General features: G+C 38.1%; 1 protein-coding gene across 1 annotated transcript in view; it reads right to left on the minus strand.

Moving 5' to 3' along the window:
- The window catches only part of Nav3 (neuron navigator 3), a 694,335-nt gene that overhangs the window by 452,972 nt on the left and 219,289 nt on the right, over positions 1-22,074 (minus strand). The window contains exon 2 of the mRNA XM_050135526.1: positions 17,902-18,304. Coding sequence (XP_049991483.1) covers positions 17,902-17,973 — 72 coding nt within the window. The 5' untranslated portion in view covers positions 17,974-18,304. The remainder of the gene's footprint in view (positions 1-17,901; positions 18,305-22,074) is intronic.

Raw genomic sequence — 22,074 nt, forward strand, 5'->3', positions numbered from 1 at the left:
GAACTCATACACCTGCCTCATTGTCTTTGAGTATGTTTAGTGTTCAAAGTACTTGAGTACTTTGGAGTTGACGGGATTATGTGAACACACAAGTGAGGTACAATCTTGCTATTCATATCTGGCTCTACAGGGCTCTGCAGTCTGCTCTTTCATTCACTGTAATCTCGCATGTAAGGTTGTGCAAAAATTCCAATCCGGATTTAATGCAAAATTGTAAATATGTACGAGTAAGCACAATTACGTGAATAACTCGAACTAGAATGTGGAGTCTGCTTATTTATTCTTGAGGAGAACATGCTTTGAATTCTTCTCATCTGAACTGTATTTTAACACTAGCAAAGTGCAGGGAGCTAATCTATGACAGAGCATGTACAGCTCTCTGCGGTATAGCTAAGTTCATTCATCAGCCTGACATAAATTGCTGAAGGTAAATTTAGATACAAAACCCTTCTGTGCAAATTCTTTCCTAGTAAGACCGCGTAGTGGTGATTCTGTGCATAAACAATGTTTTCGCTTCTTAAAGCGTGCAAACTGTTTTAATCTCATCATGGTGGACTCCTAGAAAACAATGCAATCCAATCTTTCTGGGGCATTACTGCGTTTCACATTTGCAGCTCTTATCTTCTTTAATGTTCTTCAGACCCATGTGGGAAAATACTACAATTGCTCCTAGTTTATAAAGAAATTAAGCAAGTCGATCAAAGTAATTTTCAAATTGATCAACTTGGAAAGAACAGAAACAGTATTTAAATGCAGAAGAACTCCAGAGCTGAAACTCTATACCTTTATACTTTGTAACATGCAACCAGCAATATCTTCTTCCGACATGATTGTGTTTAGGGTCATGCATACCACACAGAGGCTCTTTATTGGTTTCTATTTAAAAATCAGCAGCTTTGGGTTAGTTTTGCAGGAAGAGACTCAACACAGTTGGGAGTTTCAAGTTAGTCAATTATGAATTAAAACTCTATTTCCAGAGTCTTATCAATCCCTTTGTGAAAAGTCAGAGGGGGATGATGGATTTTACGACCCTTCTCATTTACTTCTGGTTAATAAATTTCTTACACAACTAAAAAAAAATTCCCTGCCCTACATATCTTAATATACACTTATGAGCCCAGGAAAATACAGAAACAGTAACAAGTACTTTCTTTCTGTAAGACCACTGAGAAATGACTTTTCAATTGTCTCAGTGTGACTCAGATGCATAAGAAAAATCAACATAGCTTAAATCAATGAGTCAATTTTACTGTTATTGATGATGGACATGATATCACGTGCTTTTAATCCAAGCACTTAAGAGGGAGAGGCAGGCAGATCCCCGGGTTTGAGGCTAGCTTGGTCTAGAAAGCATGTTCCAGGACAGTATGGGCTACAAAAAGAAATCCTGTGAGCTCACCAAGGCCAGCTGGACTGCGACTGAAAAACCATGGGAACCATGGGATAAAACCGGACTCTCTGAATATGGCGGACAATGAGGGCTGCTGAGAAGCCAAGGACAATGCCACTGGGTTTTGATCCTACTTCATATTCTGGCTTGGTGGGAGCCTAGCCAGTTTGGATGTCCACCTTCCTAGACCAGGATGGAGCGGGGAGGACTTTGGACTTTCCACAGGGCAGGGAACCCTGACTGCCCTTCAGACTGGAGAGGGAGGGGGAGAGGAGTGGGGGGAGGGGGGGAGGAGAGGGGGGAAAAGGGAGACGGGGAGGGAAATGGGAGGCGGGGAGGAGGCGGAAATCTTTTTTTTTCAATAAAAAATTATATAAAAAAAAGAAGGAGGGAGGGAGGGAGGGAGGGAGGGAGGGAGGGAGGGAGGGAAGAAGGAAGGAAGGAAGGAAGGAAGGAAGGAAGAAAATGTAATATACATTTGGCATTAGGGTATTATGGGCATCTCCCCACACACTGGTTTGCACTGGCATCCACACTCCAACACTAGGCTGAGAATGCCTGAGGTTATATCCACAAAGACGCCATGGGGTAAGCTAGGGGAGCGAGAGAGAAGAGCTAAAGCAGAAATTTCTTCTTCTACCCAAGCCAACGAGACCTGAAAGCTAGCAAAGAGCAGGCCAGACCTGGGCTCACGGCCCACCATTCAAGCTCCAACCTTCCAGAGTAGCTGAGTCCTAGAAGCAAAGATTAGGCCCACAAACTCTCACTGCCCTGACTTTGAAAGGGGGAAAGAAAGGAATAGCTGACCCCAAAGGATGTTATGCAGAAACTTAAAAGATTAAAAACTTATTGGGAGAAAGGTACCCATGCCTTTTTTTCTTCCAGTGTGTTAGATGCTTTCTGATAAAATGGGAACCCAGAGAAAGGTTGGGGTACCCATGCCTCACAGATAATCACTATGCAGTGGTCTCCAAAGCTGGAGTTTTTATTTGCGAAAGTTTTTGTTTTCTTGTGGGATGTGGGGATTGATGAAGGGGAAATGAGCCAGAAAGAAGTTTTGGCTGAAACCCAGGCAGAAGTCTTGGCTCAGACCTCAAAGGGCCCTCAAAAGGCCATGATGTAAAAGATCTCTGTACCGCAAACTGACCACCACATGCAGGGTTGGGTGCACTGCACAAATTCAGTGCTGTTACCTTGGCGAGCAATTCACAGACAGTTTTCCCCCGTGGGCTGTAGCTACACCATCAATCTCTGGAACTTGGGGGAAAAGCACTGATTAATGTTATCCTCTGAGAAGTTGAGCTTTGGACCCATCTGCTCCATGATGCTCTTTGGCACAGCTCAGGGTTAGCAGGGACATCGTCCTTCTATTGCCTGTGCTGGAAAAGGTGAAGGATGAAGCTCCCAGAAGACCTGATGCTCAGAAGCATCAGATGGCCAAGTTCACATCCCTTTCTTTAGAGGATCTGGATCTTAGTTATCGTCCATCTTTCAGGTCTCAATCAAGGATTCTATCACCCAGAATAGACTCTATTTCAGATCCACAGTGGCTTAGCAGACCTGAAGACGAATATCCTAAGCCTTGACTTCCAGAAACCTAAAACAGCCCAAGGAGCCACGTGGTAAGTTTTTTTAAGACTTTGATTTGAAATCCAGCTAACTTTTTCAGATATTCATAGTAGTATATATAGAATATGCATGCATATACATATATAAGTATATATGAATTGCTCATATATAAACGTATGTGCACACATACATGCATTTATTATTGGAGGATACAGTGAAAAAAATAGATGCTCTCTGAGTATACATGTTTGAGAATATGGATGCATGTGAAATTCTGGTTACAATTTTTAGAAAATTGTTAACATAGTACACATGCAAAAAATTCAAAAACAAATAAAAACACGGTATTGAAAATATAATTATAATTGTTGATATGAATGAGGTACTCACAGGAAAAGATAAGATGAAATTAACCCTTAAAGAAAAGAAAGTAGTAAGGTATTTACTATTATAATGGGTAGCTTGATTCTTTTTTAAAGAATCCAGTGGTGGGCTAGAAATCATAACAAGTCTCTAGCCACAGTGTTGACATTACTGAGGAGCCAACCTTGGGTGAGCTATGCTGCTAACCCTGTGTCTTAAATACTGTTCTACTACAGTAGCAAAACACCATAACTGAGGCAATTTATAACTTAAGGCTCTTAAACTGGGCTTATGGTTGCAGCCAGTTAGAATGCATAACCATAAAGGCATGGCAGAGAGTATGACAGCGGTCAGATCAGCATGACATGCACAGGCACAGCACATGTGAGCTTTAATCTTTACTCAACAGTGTGACACAGAGAGATGACTAGAAATATCATGGGCTATTGGAATCTCAAACTTCCACCCCATCAGAAAAACACCTCCTCCAACAAAGCTAAACCTCCTAATCCTTCCCAAGTAGTTCCATCAACTGGGGACAAAACATTCAAATATATGAGCCTACAGGGGCCATTCTCATTCAAACCGCACCTTGGCACTATGTGTCCTTATTTTCATAAGAAATCATGCAATTCCTAATGTTATCTGCAACTGTAATATTCTGTAGCTACTACATAAAAAATCATATAATAATTTCTTAATCAAAATGTCCCTAATAAGTATTAATAAATCATATTTGAGGTACCACCTAAACTCCATCCTACTCAAAATCCCCAGAGGTTATCACAGTCTTACCACACTTTTCTGTTTTTTTTTTCTTGATTTTTACCATTGAGCCAGAAATGCTCTGTTATTAATGAACTGGAAATGAAATAATTGAAAGAATACATGTTTCAGGCCAATTCTTTCTGAAACATAAATTTAAGAAGGGATGCATTCAATGACTAACATTATACTACTTTTAACTTTAGCAAATTCTCCATCCAGAAGGAGCTTAGAGAACATATGGTTCTGTTGATCTTATCATCTGACTAGGAGAAAATAAGTGCAAGTGAAGGATGAATTGCACTACAATATTAAGGGATACCTTTATGAGTTTAAATCATTTGCAAGATGATGGAAAATATTATGTATGAATTCTTCTAGATATTCTATAATTCTTTTTTGACCTCAGTGCTTTTTCCCGGATGCTAATTTGTTGGCTGACCCGATTGTAGTCTTTGAAACAGCATTGAGCCCACCATGAGATCATGGAAAGTGTTTTTAAAAGTCTAGGTATGCACTTCACAATGAAAAGTTAACAAATAATTTATTATGGAAGACTTCCATAACCATGAAATATTCCAATACTCATATGCTTGATGCTGAACTGATTTGTGCATAAGCTTCTGGTTACTCCTTGATAACAAAGCTAATGTAACTAGTTCAAATACCACTTTAGTGACTAATATATCTGATCTCTAAAGCAAAACAGGCAGTTTTGCTAAATTTATATATACCAGGAGAAAATATGATTGTCCTTGATCTCCAGAAAGATGCTGTGCTCCCTTTCTAAACTTATGCCCTTGGTTGTAAGAAAATATACAAAAGCCCTTCTACGGCTGTTTTTATCCAATGGTCTAATGTGGACTTTGGTTTTTATGACATATTTTTATTATCTTTTAAAGTTATTTAATTTGTGTGTGTGTGTGTGTGTGTGTGTGTGTGTGTGTGTAGAAATCAGAGGACAACTTGCAAGAGTTGGTTCTCTCCTTCTGCCATATGAGCTTGCGTTTCAGAGACTGAACTCAACTTACTAGGCTTAGGCATAAGTACCTTCATGCACAAGTTCTTATCATGGGCCCCTGACTTCTTTTTCTGCATGCCATTCTAACTAGTATCTCTGTCCAATAGAACTGTGCAGTGCTGGGAGTGTTCTATGCACTTGCCACGATGTCTTCATCAGCCTTGAGTTATGGTTCAGCACATGTCATGAGGCTAGTAAAACTGAAAAGCAATTCTTTATTTAATTCATATTCAAATAGATAAATGAAGGTAGTAAGCATGGCATCACTCAAAAAGAAAAGAAAAGCAGCAAAAAGCAGCAATCAGATGCTTTCAAGCTCTGATTTCCAGGGTCTAAATTCCTACTGGGTACTCTCTAATACTGTGAGAAAAAAAAAAAAAAACAATCACCACTTTAGTTAATCAACGTTCTATTAGACTTAAGCTCCCCTTGACAAAGACATATTTTGAATGACGTTAGTAAACAAGTGGATGAAAAGTCCATTATCTTTGATAAAAACTGAAACAACATTGAGTGCTAATGGACCCCTACTACTTCTGGATATAATAAGAAATCTATAAACTAGGTGAATATGATTTTAATATGCTCATCCAAGAAAATATTTCCTATATTAAGCACCAAAATCAAGACCTTTCAGGGAAGATTCTTTATACTCTCAGTCAGGCAATCATAAGACCTTACACAATAGAGTTCCTTTGGTATGGAGCATAAAATTATAGCAGTAAAAATGTAATTCTGATTTGGGTTTTGGACACATAGCAGGAGATGAAACCTAGGGCCTGCTGTCTGCTCGGTAAGCACCCTACTAGTTCTGAGCTATATAAGCACAGAAGATTTTGAATATTTGTCATATTTGAGTGGTAAAGAAACCAGAAAGCTTTGATGCCATATGTTTTATAATACTGGTATGTCTCTGTAGAGAGTAGAGTTTTATCAATTTTCAGATTTCTCTTTCCTAGTGTGATGTTTCCAAAAACCTAGCTTGGACTCTTTGAAATTGACTTACTAGGAAATTTTCCTTAACATGTCATTACCCCAGTGAAGGGAGTGTGAACAAGAACACTGTGAGAGGAGAAAAGGGAAGGGGTGCATGACCATGAGGAATGAAGCTGAATAAGAAGAACCTGGAAGTGGGCCAGGACAATGTCTCTGATCCAGTTGATGCCTAGAAGGCAGGTATGTATCTGGCATGAAACGCTGAATATGGCAGCTGCAAGTTGCCAGAGAAGATCCTAGCTTAGCTCTAGGAAATAGGCTCGTGTTTCAGAGAGTACCCTGCAGGAGATGGGCATCACCAGTGAAGCATTCCAGAACACCTGCCAACACCATCTGGTTACGGAAAACAATGGCATGGACTTATGTGCCTGGATTCACCCTACCTTGAATGTTGTACGAATGAGCTCGCCTCCCCATTCGTTCACCTCCATCAACACTACCACTCAACAAGTGAATATTAGACTCTCGGCTCAAAATCCAAGCACTCACAGATGCCCCAAAACCTCAACAAAATTTGGCAATCTCTCTATCCTACATATATTGAAGAGTAAAGCAGTCTGTAGACAGTGATCAAACCATGAGTTTGATCCTTTATACAGCCAGTATGAACACTGAAAATTAAATTTTTGCACAAATACCTGAATCTGTTAGTATCCAATGTTTCAAAGTCCTAGGTAAAGTTTCACTTCTGCCTACAAAATATCTTAAATAAATTCACAAGTAAATGGCTAATAAGTAAGACAAAGTATAAAGTTTTAAACATGCCCTCCTGCTCTGAGGCAATGGTCTTGTACCCTGTAAAGGTGTGTCAATTGTACTATTTTAATAAAATGCTGATTGACCAGTAGTCTGGCAGGAAGTACAGGCAGGGAGACCAGAATTCGGAAATTCTGTTTCATTGGGACTGAAGGGCTGAGGGACTGAGTGGGACAGAAACCTCTGTCAACACCCTTCTTCTTGTTTGCAAATGCTTGAAGACCTTGGAGACTGAAAAATGCAGGAGGTTGCATCAACTATCATGCTTTGAAAGTTCTGTTCATCCTTCATAGGGAGCAATAAGGAACCATGGAATGTATTTACCCCAGTCAGGAAGACCTAATAGTAGTGTTCCTACTTTCTTAATCTGTTTTATTTCTCTAAGAATGGCTTTGGAGTGAGAATATAGCTTTACATTTTTTTTAAAATCTTTGCTGTTGTCACTTAGATTTGTATTTTAAAATGCACTTAACTAGAAAAATCCCAATTGTTATTATTTTCTCTGAGTAAACTATAGCTTATAGCCTCACACAGGCATTTTTTTCCAGCTCCATTGCAACAGCTATTGAGTTTGTATCATGTGCAAGGTGGCTGATCAAATAGAAGAGTAACCAAACCAGGAACTGTCCATGACTTTATAGACACAAGCCATACATGAGTGGCAGCAGTGATGGAAACGGTTGGAAAGAAGATACCAGCATTCTTCCTATATAACAAAACACAATGACACATGAGTAAGAGGAATACAGGATTGAGAAAGGAAATGGTATTAAGACCTGATACATGAACAGTGTGAAACCTGCACATGCAATAAAAAGGAAAAACAAAGTACAATGAGGGCTCACAGCAGAGATCCTAATAAGGTGGGAAACAAGCTGATTTATCCAAAGAACTTAGACATGGCTTTCCAAAAGAGCTAGAGGAGAATGAGAAGGGGGGGGGCAGAAAACACCCTTGAAGGTAATAAGTTGAGACTGTGCAGGGTTTTCCAGTCTTGTTAAGGAGTGAGCATCATAACTCAGAAGCTCTGAAGGTTTCATCTAACAGTTTTAGATTGTAGGAAAAGGAGTGGATGAGGAGGTGACCTAGGCACAAGTTTAGCATTATAGCTAGTCACATCCCTGATTTGGTTCCTAGTGATGGATATGCAAGAAATTTGTAAAAGTAGAAAGTGATAGAATACATTTTTATGTGTTGGTTTTTCTTATAATTTTCCTCCAAAGCAATGCAGGAATCACTCCATCAGTTCTTAAATACACAAAAATATTTTATGAATAAAAGCACAAGAAGACATTAATTAAGAAGTTCACATTGCTTTAAAAATGTTACCTTACATTCTTTCCCAATGTTAATTAGAAAATAACATGTACATACAAGGTGTTGTTTATCAGCTATTTGCAAACATTGCAATTTGCCAATACTGGCAACTGTTAAAAGACAGAGAGCCTTGCTAAGACAGCACAAGGTAAAACTGCTCCATCTTACCTAACGATGCTATTTAATCAAGCAGCAGCTACGAGTCTATAGGAGAACATTTAACTTGAATGAAGAATATAAAAGAAAATTAACTACCGGCAGCAAAATAAAAAAAAAAAAGTAGGAAGTGTCTGTTTGGTTCAGTCTTAGGAAACAGACTAGCGTGAGAATTGAATGCTTGAATTTGATAAGTTTGCAACAGCTCTGAGCATCAGTGAAAGCAGCAATGCTAGGGAAATATGATGGCTGTAACTGCAGCCCCAGTTAAAAATATTTATGGAAATAGAAAATCTGAGGGGACATAAAAACTGTGTAGGTATTCATTTCATTGTACCTACACATATCAAGCACACTTGTAAATTAGGCCCAGAGGTGAACATACCTCTACTTTAAAAAAAAAAAAAAGATCTTATAAAAAATTAATGTTTCTGAAAAGACTAGCAATCTTATCCCTGTGACAGGCTGAACTCTCATCTATTTCCAGCATCATGAACAAATGTTCAATGTGAACATTGTCCAACAGCACACCCTGCCTCTCTCTGGGAGAGAAAGGTGGCTCACATCCATGCCTGTTCTCATTAGTCATCTGCACCACATAGAGCGCAGAAAGCTTTGTGGTGTCTGATGATCTAGAGAACAGTGAAAAACTAAGATTGAGGATAGACCTTTCCTATGTGGACTGAAGGTTTTCTCTGAGTAATTTAACAAACTACAACATAACATATTTCTAGCAACACATTTTTACAATAGTGGGAAAAATAACTTCCTAATAATAGATGAGCTAAAAGTAGTTGAAGTAAGGAAGGGTTTTATTTTGGCTCAGTCCATCAAAGTAAGAAATGTGTAGCAGCAGTTAGGAAGCGGTAGTGAATTGATGTGCTCAGTTCACTTTAGCCTTTATCCAGTCTGGGCCTCCTACATTTAAAGTAGGTCTTCCCTCATCATTTAACCCAGACTAGATTTGCTTCACAGCCAAGCTCATAAACTTATATCTTCAGTGAATCTCTATGGTGTGATGGAAAGCCAACATCAACTCTCACAACTGTCTGATCAACATTAAACTGCACAGCCATCAGCCATAGGGTGGTAGTTGTAAGTTGTTGCTGATGTCCTGTGTGTTGTCACCTGTCAACTGAATGTTTCAAAGCCAATCATACAGAGCAAGTGCTGATATTATCACCAGCCTGGATAAACATCAAGGATGTCTACGAAGAAAACAGGAATGAATAGAGAGGACGAATGAAGTCTTGGAAAGTTTGGATTTGAAATGACTATGCTATAAAGAAACTGACATGAAACAAATCCATTATGTCAATACCAGAATTGCAGGCATAGAGTACCTTGATTAGTGCTTCCTCAGATGAAACCCAGAACAATAATACAAGTACAAGGAGTTCCGTCACTGGGGATACCAGGAAATACTAAAAGTAGGAGGAGTCAGGAAAGGATTCAAACCAGCAATTTGAGGAAGCAAAATATAAAGAGTAAGCAATCAAATGCATCACAATGCTATCTCTTTATCTATGTCTATGTCTATTAAATAAATATATAATTTCTCTACCAAGGATCTCTCAGCAGTGCTCCCTACGTTGTCCTTCTCACAGATGAGCATTATACACAGCTGTTTATTTTTTAAACTCAATTTGATGGAGCAGGTATGGAGTGGAGCCAGAGACTACACCTTTCAGTTGTCACATGCCAGCGGTACTCCTAGGTCTTACAATGTACAGATCAAAGATTTTGAAGGCTTCCTACTGCTCTTCTCATTTAGTCTGCGCAAATCAAAGAGAATTCATTACCCGCACCTAAGGGAGGACAGATATGATTTTGAAGAATCACTTTATCGTGTATTTATGTGTATGCGTGCCTGTCTGTGCATGGAGACAAACAAGGAGTCAGATGCGGACCTGGAGTCATGGGTGGTTGTAAGATGCCTGTCATTGGTCCTGGAAACTGAATTACAGTCCTCTGAAAGAGAAGCAAGTGTTCTCAACAGCTGAGTCATCTCTCCAGCCCAGGTGGTGTATCTTTAAATCTGTTTTGTTTCGTATAATTCTTATCCAAGTCACAGCATAATCAGAGAATATCATCAGTCTTGGAGGGGATTTTTGGCCACATTCTGAGTACTATAATCCAACCTTTCTGTCCACCCTACCCTGTTGCTCTTCTGCCAGACTGTCTTGCTCTTTAGCAGGCAGTGTACCATCAATAGAAGCAAATCAAGTAGGTCATCCTACTTCTGATGTCTCCTCCTTCTTTTCTGCTCACACTCTTGTTCCTCTTCCTCGCTCTTTTGAATGCCAAATCATGCTTTGACTATTCTGATTAGTCTCAAACTTTTGACCCTTGCAGATGAGCAAAGGTCTATTTTACTGGTCCTGACACTCAAATCTTCCATGAGATAATTATAAGCACTCCTGGGTTCTTAAACACTTGGCTGTCTCCCTGGCAAGCAGTCTGGAATAGCACCATCTGGCTAAACTACAGAGTCTCCAGAGAGCTAGAAATATACCATGGAACTACTGTTTTTATAAGACTATGCAATGTTCAAATGATTATGTATTTTTGGGTGTGTCAAATTGAGAGATCTCAACCCTCTAAAACACAATCTAAAGGAAAAATATGTATAAATCTATAAAAACACATGGCATATGTACAGAATGCTTAAAGAAAACCGGTGTGATGGTTTTTTATTCTGTATTTTGGCATTGATGGCATATACACATTTTACAAATTTTTATATAAGAAAATTCAAACTCATTCTTAGTTATTAGTTTTTACAATGGTAATGGCCAGGGACAATTTCCATGTTAGTGTCAAGACAAGAGGAAGGAACTCAAAGAGAAACAGGAATGCTAGAGAGATGGCTCATTGGTTTAAGCATATGTTGCTCTAGCAGATACCCTAGCTTCTGTTCTCCGTACTCACAGGGTGACTCATAACCACCCATGAGATCTAGAGGATTCAACACTCTCTGCTAACCTCCTCCTTGGGCTCCAGGGATACACATGTAGGCAAAACACTTATACATATCAAAATAAACTTTGCAAATTTCAGAAAAATAATATAGGAATCAAAAATGGGCTTCATGGGGTTTGGAAAGAAGGGTCAGTGGTTGAGAGTGTCCTTGCAAAGAACCCAAAGTAAGTACCTAGCACTCACATCAGGTGGCTCACAGTCACCTGTAACCCAAACTTCAAGGGAGACATCCATCTCCTGGCCTCTGCTGACACCCACACTCACGTGATCACACCCACACAGAGACACACTTGACACATAAATCATAAACTCACACACACACACATAAAAAATCCAAACACAGACAAACATGACACATTAACAATTGGAAGTAAATCAACACTCAGGTGAACATACCCACTCACAGATACACAGATATACATAAATAAAAGTAAAATCAATCTAAAATATACTGAATCTTGTATATTAGTTATCATTTTATTATCATCAAAATGATAATGAAAACCAGTCTTCTTACCTGTTTGGGTATAATTGTACCTTCAGTGCTCAAAAGATTTGTATGGCTGGGGCAATATGTGGGGCCTCTGACAGTGAGACCAGGATTTAACCCTACTGATTGTTCTGGCTTTTTGGAACTCATTCTCTTTGAAGGCATACTTTGCTCGACCTAGATATAGGGGAGAGGGCCTTGGTCTTGCAGTGAGTGCTGCTTGCAAATGCTACATTATTTAACCAATGCCTAAACTTGATTTCAAGTCCAAAATACTACAGGGGCCAACCTTAAAGTGGCAGGCTTTTCCTACAAATTAGCATTTCTGTCCAGCAATTAATATAATAATATCTTACTTTAAAATATTCTCCACATTTCGAACACTCTGTCTTTAGAATGCACTATTTTTTTTAAATAATGGCTGTCTTTTATAAAGGCATTGGGTAATAGAGGTTCATCATGAGTTTTCTCACAGCAAGTATGAAATATTATTTGCCAATAGCATATATAAAATACTTGATTTGGTGAAGTAAAACCTGAGAGAAGATTAATCCTAAACATTTCATAAATTTAAATATCCTCTATGTGTATATAATTTATATGTATGTGTATATATGTGTATATATGAGCATGTGTATATATATATATGAGTATGTGTATGTGTATTATACACATAGTCTTAATCTCATTCTGATTAAAGCAATGAAGCAAAAAATGTCTGCAACAGGTCACCAGGCATGTATTGTAATCCATTGCCATAATTTTAAAATGTGTATAATACTACCATTTTAATACTATCTACTAAACCATTGACAGTGATAAATGCTTTCATTGAACACATAAAATATTCATGGAGCCATGAACTCGTGTCCTAGGGTTGTCTGAAATGCAAACTGCTGCAGTTACACTGACAGTAAAATCTATTGAGCTCAGCTTTTCAGATCAAGGTCACAACTAATTATATGCCGGTGACATTTGTATCTATTGGGTTTTCGTCGTCTTATGGGTTTCACAGAAACAATCCCATAGAGCAATAAAAATTAATGGAAAGCAATCTGCCAACGTTCCCAGCATCAACATGCAAATAAGGTTAAAAAGGTAAAATTTTAAAGATACAGAACCTCATGGTGTACACTTGGGAGATTTGAAATGACTTGGTAACTTTTCCATTTGGGACATTCTAGAAACTAAAGGTCAAAATTCAGACTATGGTCTGGTATAAACCATAAGTTCTACTGATAAATAACTGAAATAATTAAGAATCCCACTGAATTCTAAGCATCCCAACACTGACCCAAGTTGATGCATGATCCCTACATGCCTGATCTTTAATTTCTCTACGATTCTTTTATTTATTTATTTATTTACTTATTTATTTATTTATTTAGTCTTCTCTAGTATAATACATTCCAACCATAGTTTTCCCTCCCTCCACTCCTATTCCTTAGACTTACTCTCTTTAATTCCTAAAAGATCCACTCCTCTGTTTATTTATAACAAAGGGTACTTTAGATAAAATTTGTATTTATGAGACCTTTTTAAATTTCAGGTATGTTTTCTTCTGTTCAGACACAGGCAGCACTACTTAAAAGCAACACCCAAACTCACACATCTTTCTAAAACTGCACTTTTGAGGTTATATGCTCTTGAGTAACTGATAATTATTTTTGCATTTGTTTTACATAGTTTAATAGAATTATAACATTCAGGAAGTGAGATTCCAGGAAAAGTGTCCACCAAGAACAAGGATATCAGTACCAATTAAAAATAGGGATTGCTACACAGAAGTGATGTTTATTGTTAGAGAACCAAAACACCTAAGACAGTAAGTGCCGATGTTTATCTTTGTGAGAAGATAGTATATTAATAAACTGCAAAGAACCAGCATATTCCTGAGATCACAGAAAGGGCGGTAAACCCTCTTTTCTCTCATTCACCTAATCACCTCCATATATGGCTTGCCAGTGCACACACTCTCAGAAACAAAGCATCAAAAGCATAAATCCATATATTAGAGAAATAAAACTAAAACCAGGCAAGGTGTTTGTAGACCGAGTGAGAGATTAGCTGTGCAGTAGATGGAATGAGTGCCTTTGACCGCTCTAGTTTGTTATATATTATTTTAAATATCTAGTCTATTCTAATTACTGAAAATAAGGTACATAGGTAAAAATATTGGTGATACGTTCACCACTGCAGGAGGTGACAACTAGGGTGTGCACATTTTATTTCAATGGTGTGGAACACCGAACCTATGGAATTCATTCTTCTTGAAGGATTGCAAATACTTCAAGTAATTACAGGCATAATGTTATGATCTCTGCTAGAAATTACATGATGGCAAACCTGAGGTCAGTTCTTTGTCGGCAATGATTTATGATAATTCATTTTATTTTTCACTATAATGCAAACTCACAAAAGTGTCATTGACACTAGATATTCTAGCTGACACTTTACAAATCTGAATTTAACTTCAAATGCCCCATGTATCTATTTATCTATCTATCTATCTATCTATCTATCTATCTATCTATCTATCTATCTATCATCTATCTATCTATCTATCTCATATGCTTCTATTGTGCGCCTAGTTATCAATGTATGTAATCTATGCATCATTTATTTATTTATATATTTAAGTATCCATCTGTCTATGTGACCTTCTAACTTATTTGTCTGGCTTGTATACTAACGGGCTCCCTCTGAAATATCCAATCAATGGGGTGGTCAAAGGGTCATTAGAACCCATTTTCCATTCTTCTTCTTACCCATTGAAAATGTTCCCTCTCTTTCACTTTCCCCTCAAAAGGCTAGAGTAAAATAGCATAAATGTTTGGAACCCTGTAATCCCCAAACACAAAGCTGATATTTCTAGTTTTCCCACAGAATTATGACTCTCTATGATTTTTATAAACTCTATTAGTATGAGTACATATTTTATGAGCTGAAGAGTCTTTTGTGAGCTGGCCTGGGAATCTACACATGATTACAGACCATTGTTTAAAGTTTCTGTGAAAGCTATGTGGAAAACTCTGTGAGAATTCATTTCATTCTTTGGCTTGCATTCCCTTTATTTAACAGAAAATGCCTTATATAAGAAATGAATAAATGACTCTCTCATAGGTACTTTTCTTTCCTGTCAATAAATCAGGGAATCTAACCAAAGTTAGGCCTTTTTAGTAATAAGGGTTTACTCCTTCCCCCCACCCTGATCTTTGTCTAACAACAGTAGGTAAATTGTCATCAGCGTTAAAGACATTTTAAAAAGCATAAACAAGTAAAATGATTAATTGACTCCCCTCCTGCAGGGAGCTGAAGATACTTGTAGCTCAGGAGTAGAACACTTGACTAAACTACAGGTGGCCCTGGGTTCAATCCTCCTGAGAACTACCAAATGAAGAAATGAAGGTAATCAAACAAAAAGAAAAAGACTATAGTGCATGCCTTTAGGCTGAAACCACCTGATATAGGATTCCCCTCTGCACACTGTGAATGTATTTTATTATCATTTGTTAATAAAGAAGTTGCTTTGGCCTATGGCAGGGCAGAATAGAACTATGCAGGAAAACTAAGCTGAATACTGAGAGAAAGAAGACGGAGTCAAGGAGACACCATGTAGCTGCTGAAGGAGGTAGATACCCCAGAGGTAGTAGCCCACGAGTCTTGTGGTAAAATACCCAATAATAGGAATGGGTTCATTTAAGATGTAAGAGCTAGTTCATAAGATGTGTAAGCCATTGCGTCAAGCAGTGTTTTAATTAACACGGTTTCTGTGTGATTACTTCAGTTCTGGGAGGTGGGGAATGCACAAGCTGTCTCTGCCTACAACTACTCGTCTCCTTTGAGTTAGCAGCTTATTGACAATGAAGAAAAGTTCTATGCTTTAATAGAAACTGGTTATAATTAACAATATTCTTAGGAATACACTCAGATTCCTTTCTGTATGCTGTAAATATGTTTTATTAACACTGGTTTTAAAAAATGCTGCTTGAGCCTATTACAGTTCAGAATAGACAATGCAGTAATTTCAAGGAGAGCTTGAGGAGAAAAGAAGACAGAGTCATAGAGATGCCATGTAGCTGCTAAAGGAGACAGATGCCTGGAAACTTACAGGTAAACCGCAAGCCTCATGGTAAAGTATAAAATAACAGTAGTGGTTTAATTTAAGATGTAAGAGTTAGTTAATAAGAAGCCCAAATAATAGGCCAAAAAGTATTGTAATTAACATAGTTTCTGTGTGACTATTTCAGGTCTGGGTGGCAAGGAAATGAACAAGCAGCCCCTGCCTACACAGGTGTAGAAATATAAAGTTTACATGCACGAGGAAGGGAAAAGTGGTTCTAGGTACCCTGGACTTTACTATCCTTAGTGTTTTCTGAAATTTACTTTTCTAAAAGTACACCCAATGAATGACTCATAATAGCCATCACCCTCAAGAAAAGAGGTACCCATTGCTGTTTTTTTTTTTTTCTTTCACCGCTAGGGCATGGCTGTGACTGTCCTAGGCACAGTAAACAAAAGAGAAATTAACCAGCAATTGACTCAACATAGCCTCTTTCAAACTTTGTAACACAATGGACTGGAGTTTTTAGGAAAATGCAAAGTGACTGGTAAACAAACAAGATTTCAAAGATGCATGAAAAATCAACTCATTTTTATTAGTTCTCTCGTACATGACATCTCTACTGCAGTCCCCCCCTCCACTCTTCCCAGTACTGTCCCTTCCATCTCCCCCATATCCACTCCTTCTCTGTTTCCCATCAGAAAAGAACAGGCCTTTCCGGGATATCAACCAACCATAGCATAACAGTTACCATAAGACAAGGTATAAACCCTCATATCAAGGCTAAATGAAGCAACCCAAAAGGAAGAAAGGGGTCCCAAGAGCAAGTGAAAGAGTCAGAGATATCCCCATTCCCATTTCAGAAATCCCACAAGAAGACCAAGCTACACAACCATAGCACATATGCCGAGGGCCAAGGTTAGACCCATGCAGGCTCTGGGATTGTTGATTCAATTATAAGACCCTATGAGCCCTGCTTAGGTGATTCTATCAGCTGTGTTCTTTCTTTTCTTTGACCCCTCAGACTTCTACATTCCTTGCCCTATCTTCTTCCTCAGGATTCCCCGAAATCAAGTGTTTTGTTGTGGGTCTCTGCATCTATGCCCATCAGTTGGTAAAAGCAAATCTTCATCATGTCCCTTTGATCTGCACATGCTTAAAAACTCCATTTATCTCACATTCTTGTTCATGTGTCTTAGCCACTGGATCCCCACATATGTGTCTTGTGCTAACAGGAGTCAATGGAAACATCCCATAAGGTAATGTATTCATTATTAGCAGAGCCTCCTCTCCCAGGCATTATCATTGACCCTTCTTACTAGTGACCATTAAGTGAGTCTCACAACAGTGCGATACCTGAGCAAGGAAGAGTTCCTTAATAGGTTGAAAATTGGATTTAAATGTGATCCCTCAGGTATCTAAGCTTCTTACTCCACAGCTTCCAAACTTAATCTTCTAAAACTCTCAACAACACCCTCTTTTGGATATATTTCCATTAGTTGTATTGACAAAACACATAAGTAATTAAATATAAGCTCACATTTGTCTCAACTTCCAGCACTGTAAAAGTGAGAAGGTCTAGGTTGATATGCCGAAGGATAAAAAATGGAATTTTAAATATACCTATGCCTTCTCATAGCAAGAAGGCAAGTGTTCTTCATAGCAGAACTTTAGTTCACTCTACTCTTTCAAAGTTGTTTTACTCTTTATATGTAAGAGCTGGTCACATGATGTGAGTATAACATGTCACTAGTCACTAACTAACATTGAAGACAGTACACAGCAATACTTAACAAGCTATTGAAACATGTATGTGTGTGCATGTGTAGAATAATATACATATTCTAGAGAACCAATCCTAGAAATGAAATCTCCAGCTGGCGACAAAGTCCAGATTCACAACACCATATACTTTAAAACAGGTTAATTTTTTATGAACTAGCACACCATTTTACCTTATCTCATTTTACAATGATAAAAATTTACTTTATACAGAAAAGCAGATGAAACAAAGGAATTTTTACATCTCTTACCTTCTTCTGGTCTTCCAGCTTGTGACTCACCGGATTCTTCCCATGTCTATTCATTTCTGAAGATAAATCCATCACATTCGGTCCTCGCCCAACAAAATTCAATCTCGTCAAAATGGCAGCAAACTAATCCAAGAGGCAATGAGTAGGAAAGCACTGGCAAGCCACATGTCCCATCACACGCCGGCTTCAAACTTCATCTCTTCCAAGAACCAATTAAAAAATCCATGGAGCAAATGACAAAAGGAACGTTTGCAATTTAGTTCCAGCTCCTTCCAAACCAGCATAGCGTTCTGTAATGATGACTTCTCCTAAGTGAACTATTCATCCAGGAACATCATCTCCAACTGCTACCTCTTCCTCTCTTCAATCTTCTCCATTTCAATACAAAAGTACTCCTATACACCTGTAAGAAAAGAAAAATCAGTAAATTCCCTGTGCCTTGTATCATACAGTTAAGGAGATAAATTGTTGTTTGAATTTATTTCAGATAAAGGTAGAGTAAAATATGTACTATTATTTATTACTAAATAATGTGTAATGACTAAATAAAGCATGAATAACAGTAGTTAAAAGCCTTATTCTTTGCTGTATGATAACTATAACATCAATTAATTAATTAAACCTATGCAAAGTATTAATACCATGGACCTACATCACACTGAAATAGAAATCAAGAAGAGATATGAATGTGATCTACCAAAGAGTAGTTTTAAAAAAGATTGCAAAACTACCAAGTTCTGTACCATATACTTTTCAAAAGCAATTTTATTTTAACTTCAAAATGAATCAGTAAGATGTTTGTTATCCTTCTGCTTTAAGATGAAGAAAGGAATGCACATTTTTGACAAGTCTTATAATTACTAAAAGAACTAGAATTTGAATTCTGATTGCATTGGCTTTAAAACTTATTCAGTTCTAGATTTATTCTTGCCAATTCATATTTCATACTTTGTACACAAGGATACCATAGAAACATGGTTGACTCTTTGGCGCATTACATGCATACCATGTATGTTGATATTTTCCACCACATCCAGAGCTCCCAAACTCGTTTTAATGTATTTATACAATTCAGCAGTCTCCAAACCCAGCCAAAATAATAAAATCACTGAAAAACAGTATCAAAAAACCCTCAGGTTAACTGAAGTATATCTACATACATATTATTATCTGTTTTAGTGAATTTGATAAATGCGTCCATGGAAACCTGACCATAAGCAAAACAAATACAGAACATTGCCTGCCCCACCCCCAGCTGTTGTTTTTCACTCAGTCCGCATGCTCCATCTCAACCCTGCTCCACAGTTGATCTACTTTAGTCACTTTACGCTTACGTTCCCTGATACTTGCATGTTTGGCATGTCGAAACATTGAGTCTTATCTGTGGGCATCTTTCTCTGAACATGATGCTTTGGAGATTAGCCCATGCTGTTATATGTATCGGTAGTTTCATTGTTTTTACTGAGAACAATTTTGATGTAAAAACGCACCATGGTTCATTTAGAATAGCAATCTTAAAATCCACAGTCCTACTAATTTGGAAGCTACCTTCCTAGAGTTTTCCAAACTTGTAAAACAGTGATCTCACTTATGAGCTCTCTCAACCTTTGATCTTACATTTCAACCCACAGCAAGTAATTTCAGAATCACTGCTGCAGCCTAAACTCACTTTAGACAACTGACTAGTTACTGTCTGAATACATTAAACAATAGGAAACGTACTGTCTAAGAAGACAGTTCTTTATAAATGGAGGCAGTTGATAGTCTTTCTTTAATTTTTATGTGCATAGATGTTTTGTCTACAGTTGTATATCTGCACCAATTGTGTGCCTGGTGCCATAGAGGGCAGAAGAGGGCAATGGATAGTTGTGTGCTATCATATGGGTGCTGGGAATCAAAACCAGGTCCTTTGATAGAGCAGTCTTTGGATCAATGTTCCCAACTTTGAGACTAAGTCTACCTTCCCATCCTTTAGTTCATTTGCCATTGCTGACAATCTTTCTCAATCTTTTTGTACACTGTAAAGACGTGTCACTCAGACTGGTTTAATAAAAAAGTTGAATGGCCAATAGATAGGCAGGATATTCAGGGCAGAGAGAATACTGGGAAGAAGCAGAAGCCAGCCAGATATGGAATGAGTCAGACACACAAAATGGGATAGAGGTAAAAGTCACATGGTAGCGCATAGATTAATAAAAATATGTGTTAATTTAAATTATAAGAGCTAGCTAGAAACAAGCTTAGGTCATTGGCCCAGTTTTCATAACAAGTCTCAGTGTCATGATTTGGGAGCTCTCAGGTAAGACAGAAAAATCAGAAGAAACATTTTGAAATCAGCTAATTGTTCTGTGCAAATCCCCGTGCATTCTTCCCTCTCTAAATCTTTCTAGTGACCTTCGCTCATTCTTTATTTCTTCTACTCTGCCATGGATGTATTTTACATTATACAATATATGGTTCTGGTATAGAAAAAAATACGGGCAAGGGCTTAGACATAAGCAAGAACATTGCCAATTTGACGATCTGAAAGAAATCTAAGGAGGAACCACTGATAATTTGGACTGCTCAATTGCCTGACTAAGAACCAAGACACAGGAAAGCAGATCCACCTTTAGTCATGCTAAATAAGAAAGAGGAGGAACTGGAAAGATGGATTAACAGGTAAGAGCACTTGTTGCTCTACCAGCATCCTTGTTGGGTAGCTCACAATCACCTGTAGCTCTGGCTCTTGGGTACCTAATACCTCTGTCTGTGAGCATCTTCACATGTGATATAAGGATTCAGAGGCATCCTCACTAAATAAGATACAGTGCTCTTCCTTGCCAAAATTCCCACTTCCTACTGCAGTGGCTAACAGAGCTTTGCAATCCCGGTCATCGGTCTGACATATTAAAATCACTTTTCTTGTCACCTGTGTTTTCTCTAAGCATGCTTGTTATAACACACGTGGACTCTAACACACTGTTTCTCTAAAATTCATTCTACCATGTGGCCTCTTGTCAGTCATGTGGCTGACCTCCATGCCCACCTAACCCACGGGACATGACTTTCTCTCTTATTCTTCTCCATCTTGCTCCTCTGGGCAGCTGCTGAGATTTGTTTGCTTGCATTGGGGTTTTTCTTCTAAACCTTAATAAAACCATCACTGAATTTCAAAAAAAGAGGGGGTGAGGAATATGGAAAAATTGGGTAGCAAGATCCACACCTATCACCAAGATCCATTATGAATGTCATTAAAACAATTTAAGGACTAGACAATGGCTATCTTGGCCTGGCTTGTGATTTGACAGGAGGGAGTGAAAAGTGAGTGTTGTATAATCTGAAGGCTGCTGCGGATGGAACTGGTAATTAAACTAATCTTGGGCTCATTGTTTGATGGCTACTGGAGATATAAATGGCATAATTACCTGAGGGAACAAACTCAAGAAGCACTTGGGTGAAACAAGTTTTAAAAAACTAGCTACAAACTATAACCGTTGCCAGAAATTTTCAAACAAATGTCATGATTGAAAAAAAAAAATCATAAAATACACATGAGCAAATGGAATCCATCAATGTAAACATATGAATAATATGTGATGTCTAAGTTTGTATTATCCCTGAAATGAAAAATTGGCTGAAGGTTTTAAATGAATCAGTGTAATTTACCACATTAATGAAATAGAGAGAAATGATATGCTCATCTCTAATGGAGTAGAATTATAAATTGACAAATTAAGCACTGACTCATGAGCAAAGAAGATTTCTGAGCAAACGTAGAACAGAGGGAGGTCTTTTTGTAATCTTTATCTAGAATAGCATTTTCACAAACACAGACATTACACACACTGCTTAAGTATTTTTAAAACTGCTCATCTTGAGGACTACTGAGACCTCAAGAACAATGGCAATGGGTTTTTGATCCTACTGTACCTATTGGTTTCGTGGGAGCCTAGGCAGTTTCGTGGAGGCTCACCTTACTAGACCTGGATGGAGGTGGGTGGCCCTTGGACTTCCCACAGGGCAGGGAACCCTGACTGCTCTTTGGGCTGACGAGGGAGGGGGACTTGATTGGGGGAGGGGGAGGGAAAGGGGAGGCGGCAGTGGGGAAGAGACAGAAATCTTTAATTAATTAATTAATTAATTAATTAATTAATAAAAATTTAAAAAAAGAATAATACACATCTACCTCCT

This window comes from Alexandromys fortis, unplaced genomic scaffold, assembly GCF_014885135.2.
Source record: "Alexandromys fortis isolate MF-2015 unplaced genomic scaffold, M_Fortis_MF-2015_v1.1 scaffold_24, whole genome shotgun sequence".
In the NCBI taxonomy this organism is placed as follows: Eukaryota; Metazoa; Chordata; class Mammalia; order Rodentia; family Cricetidae; genus Alexandromys; species Alexandromys fortis.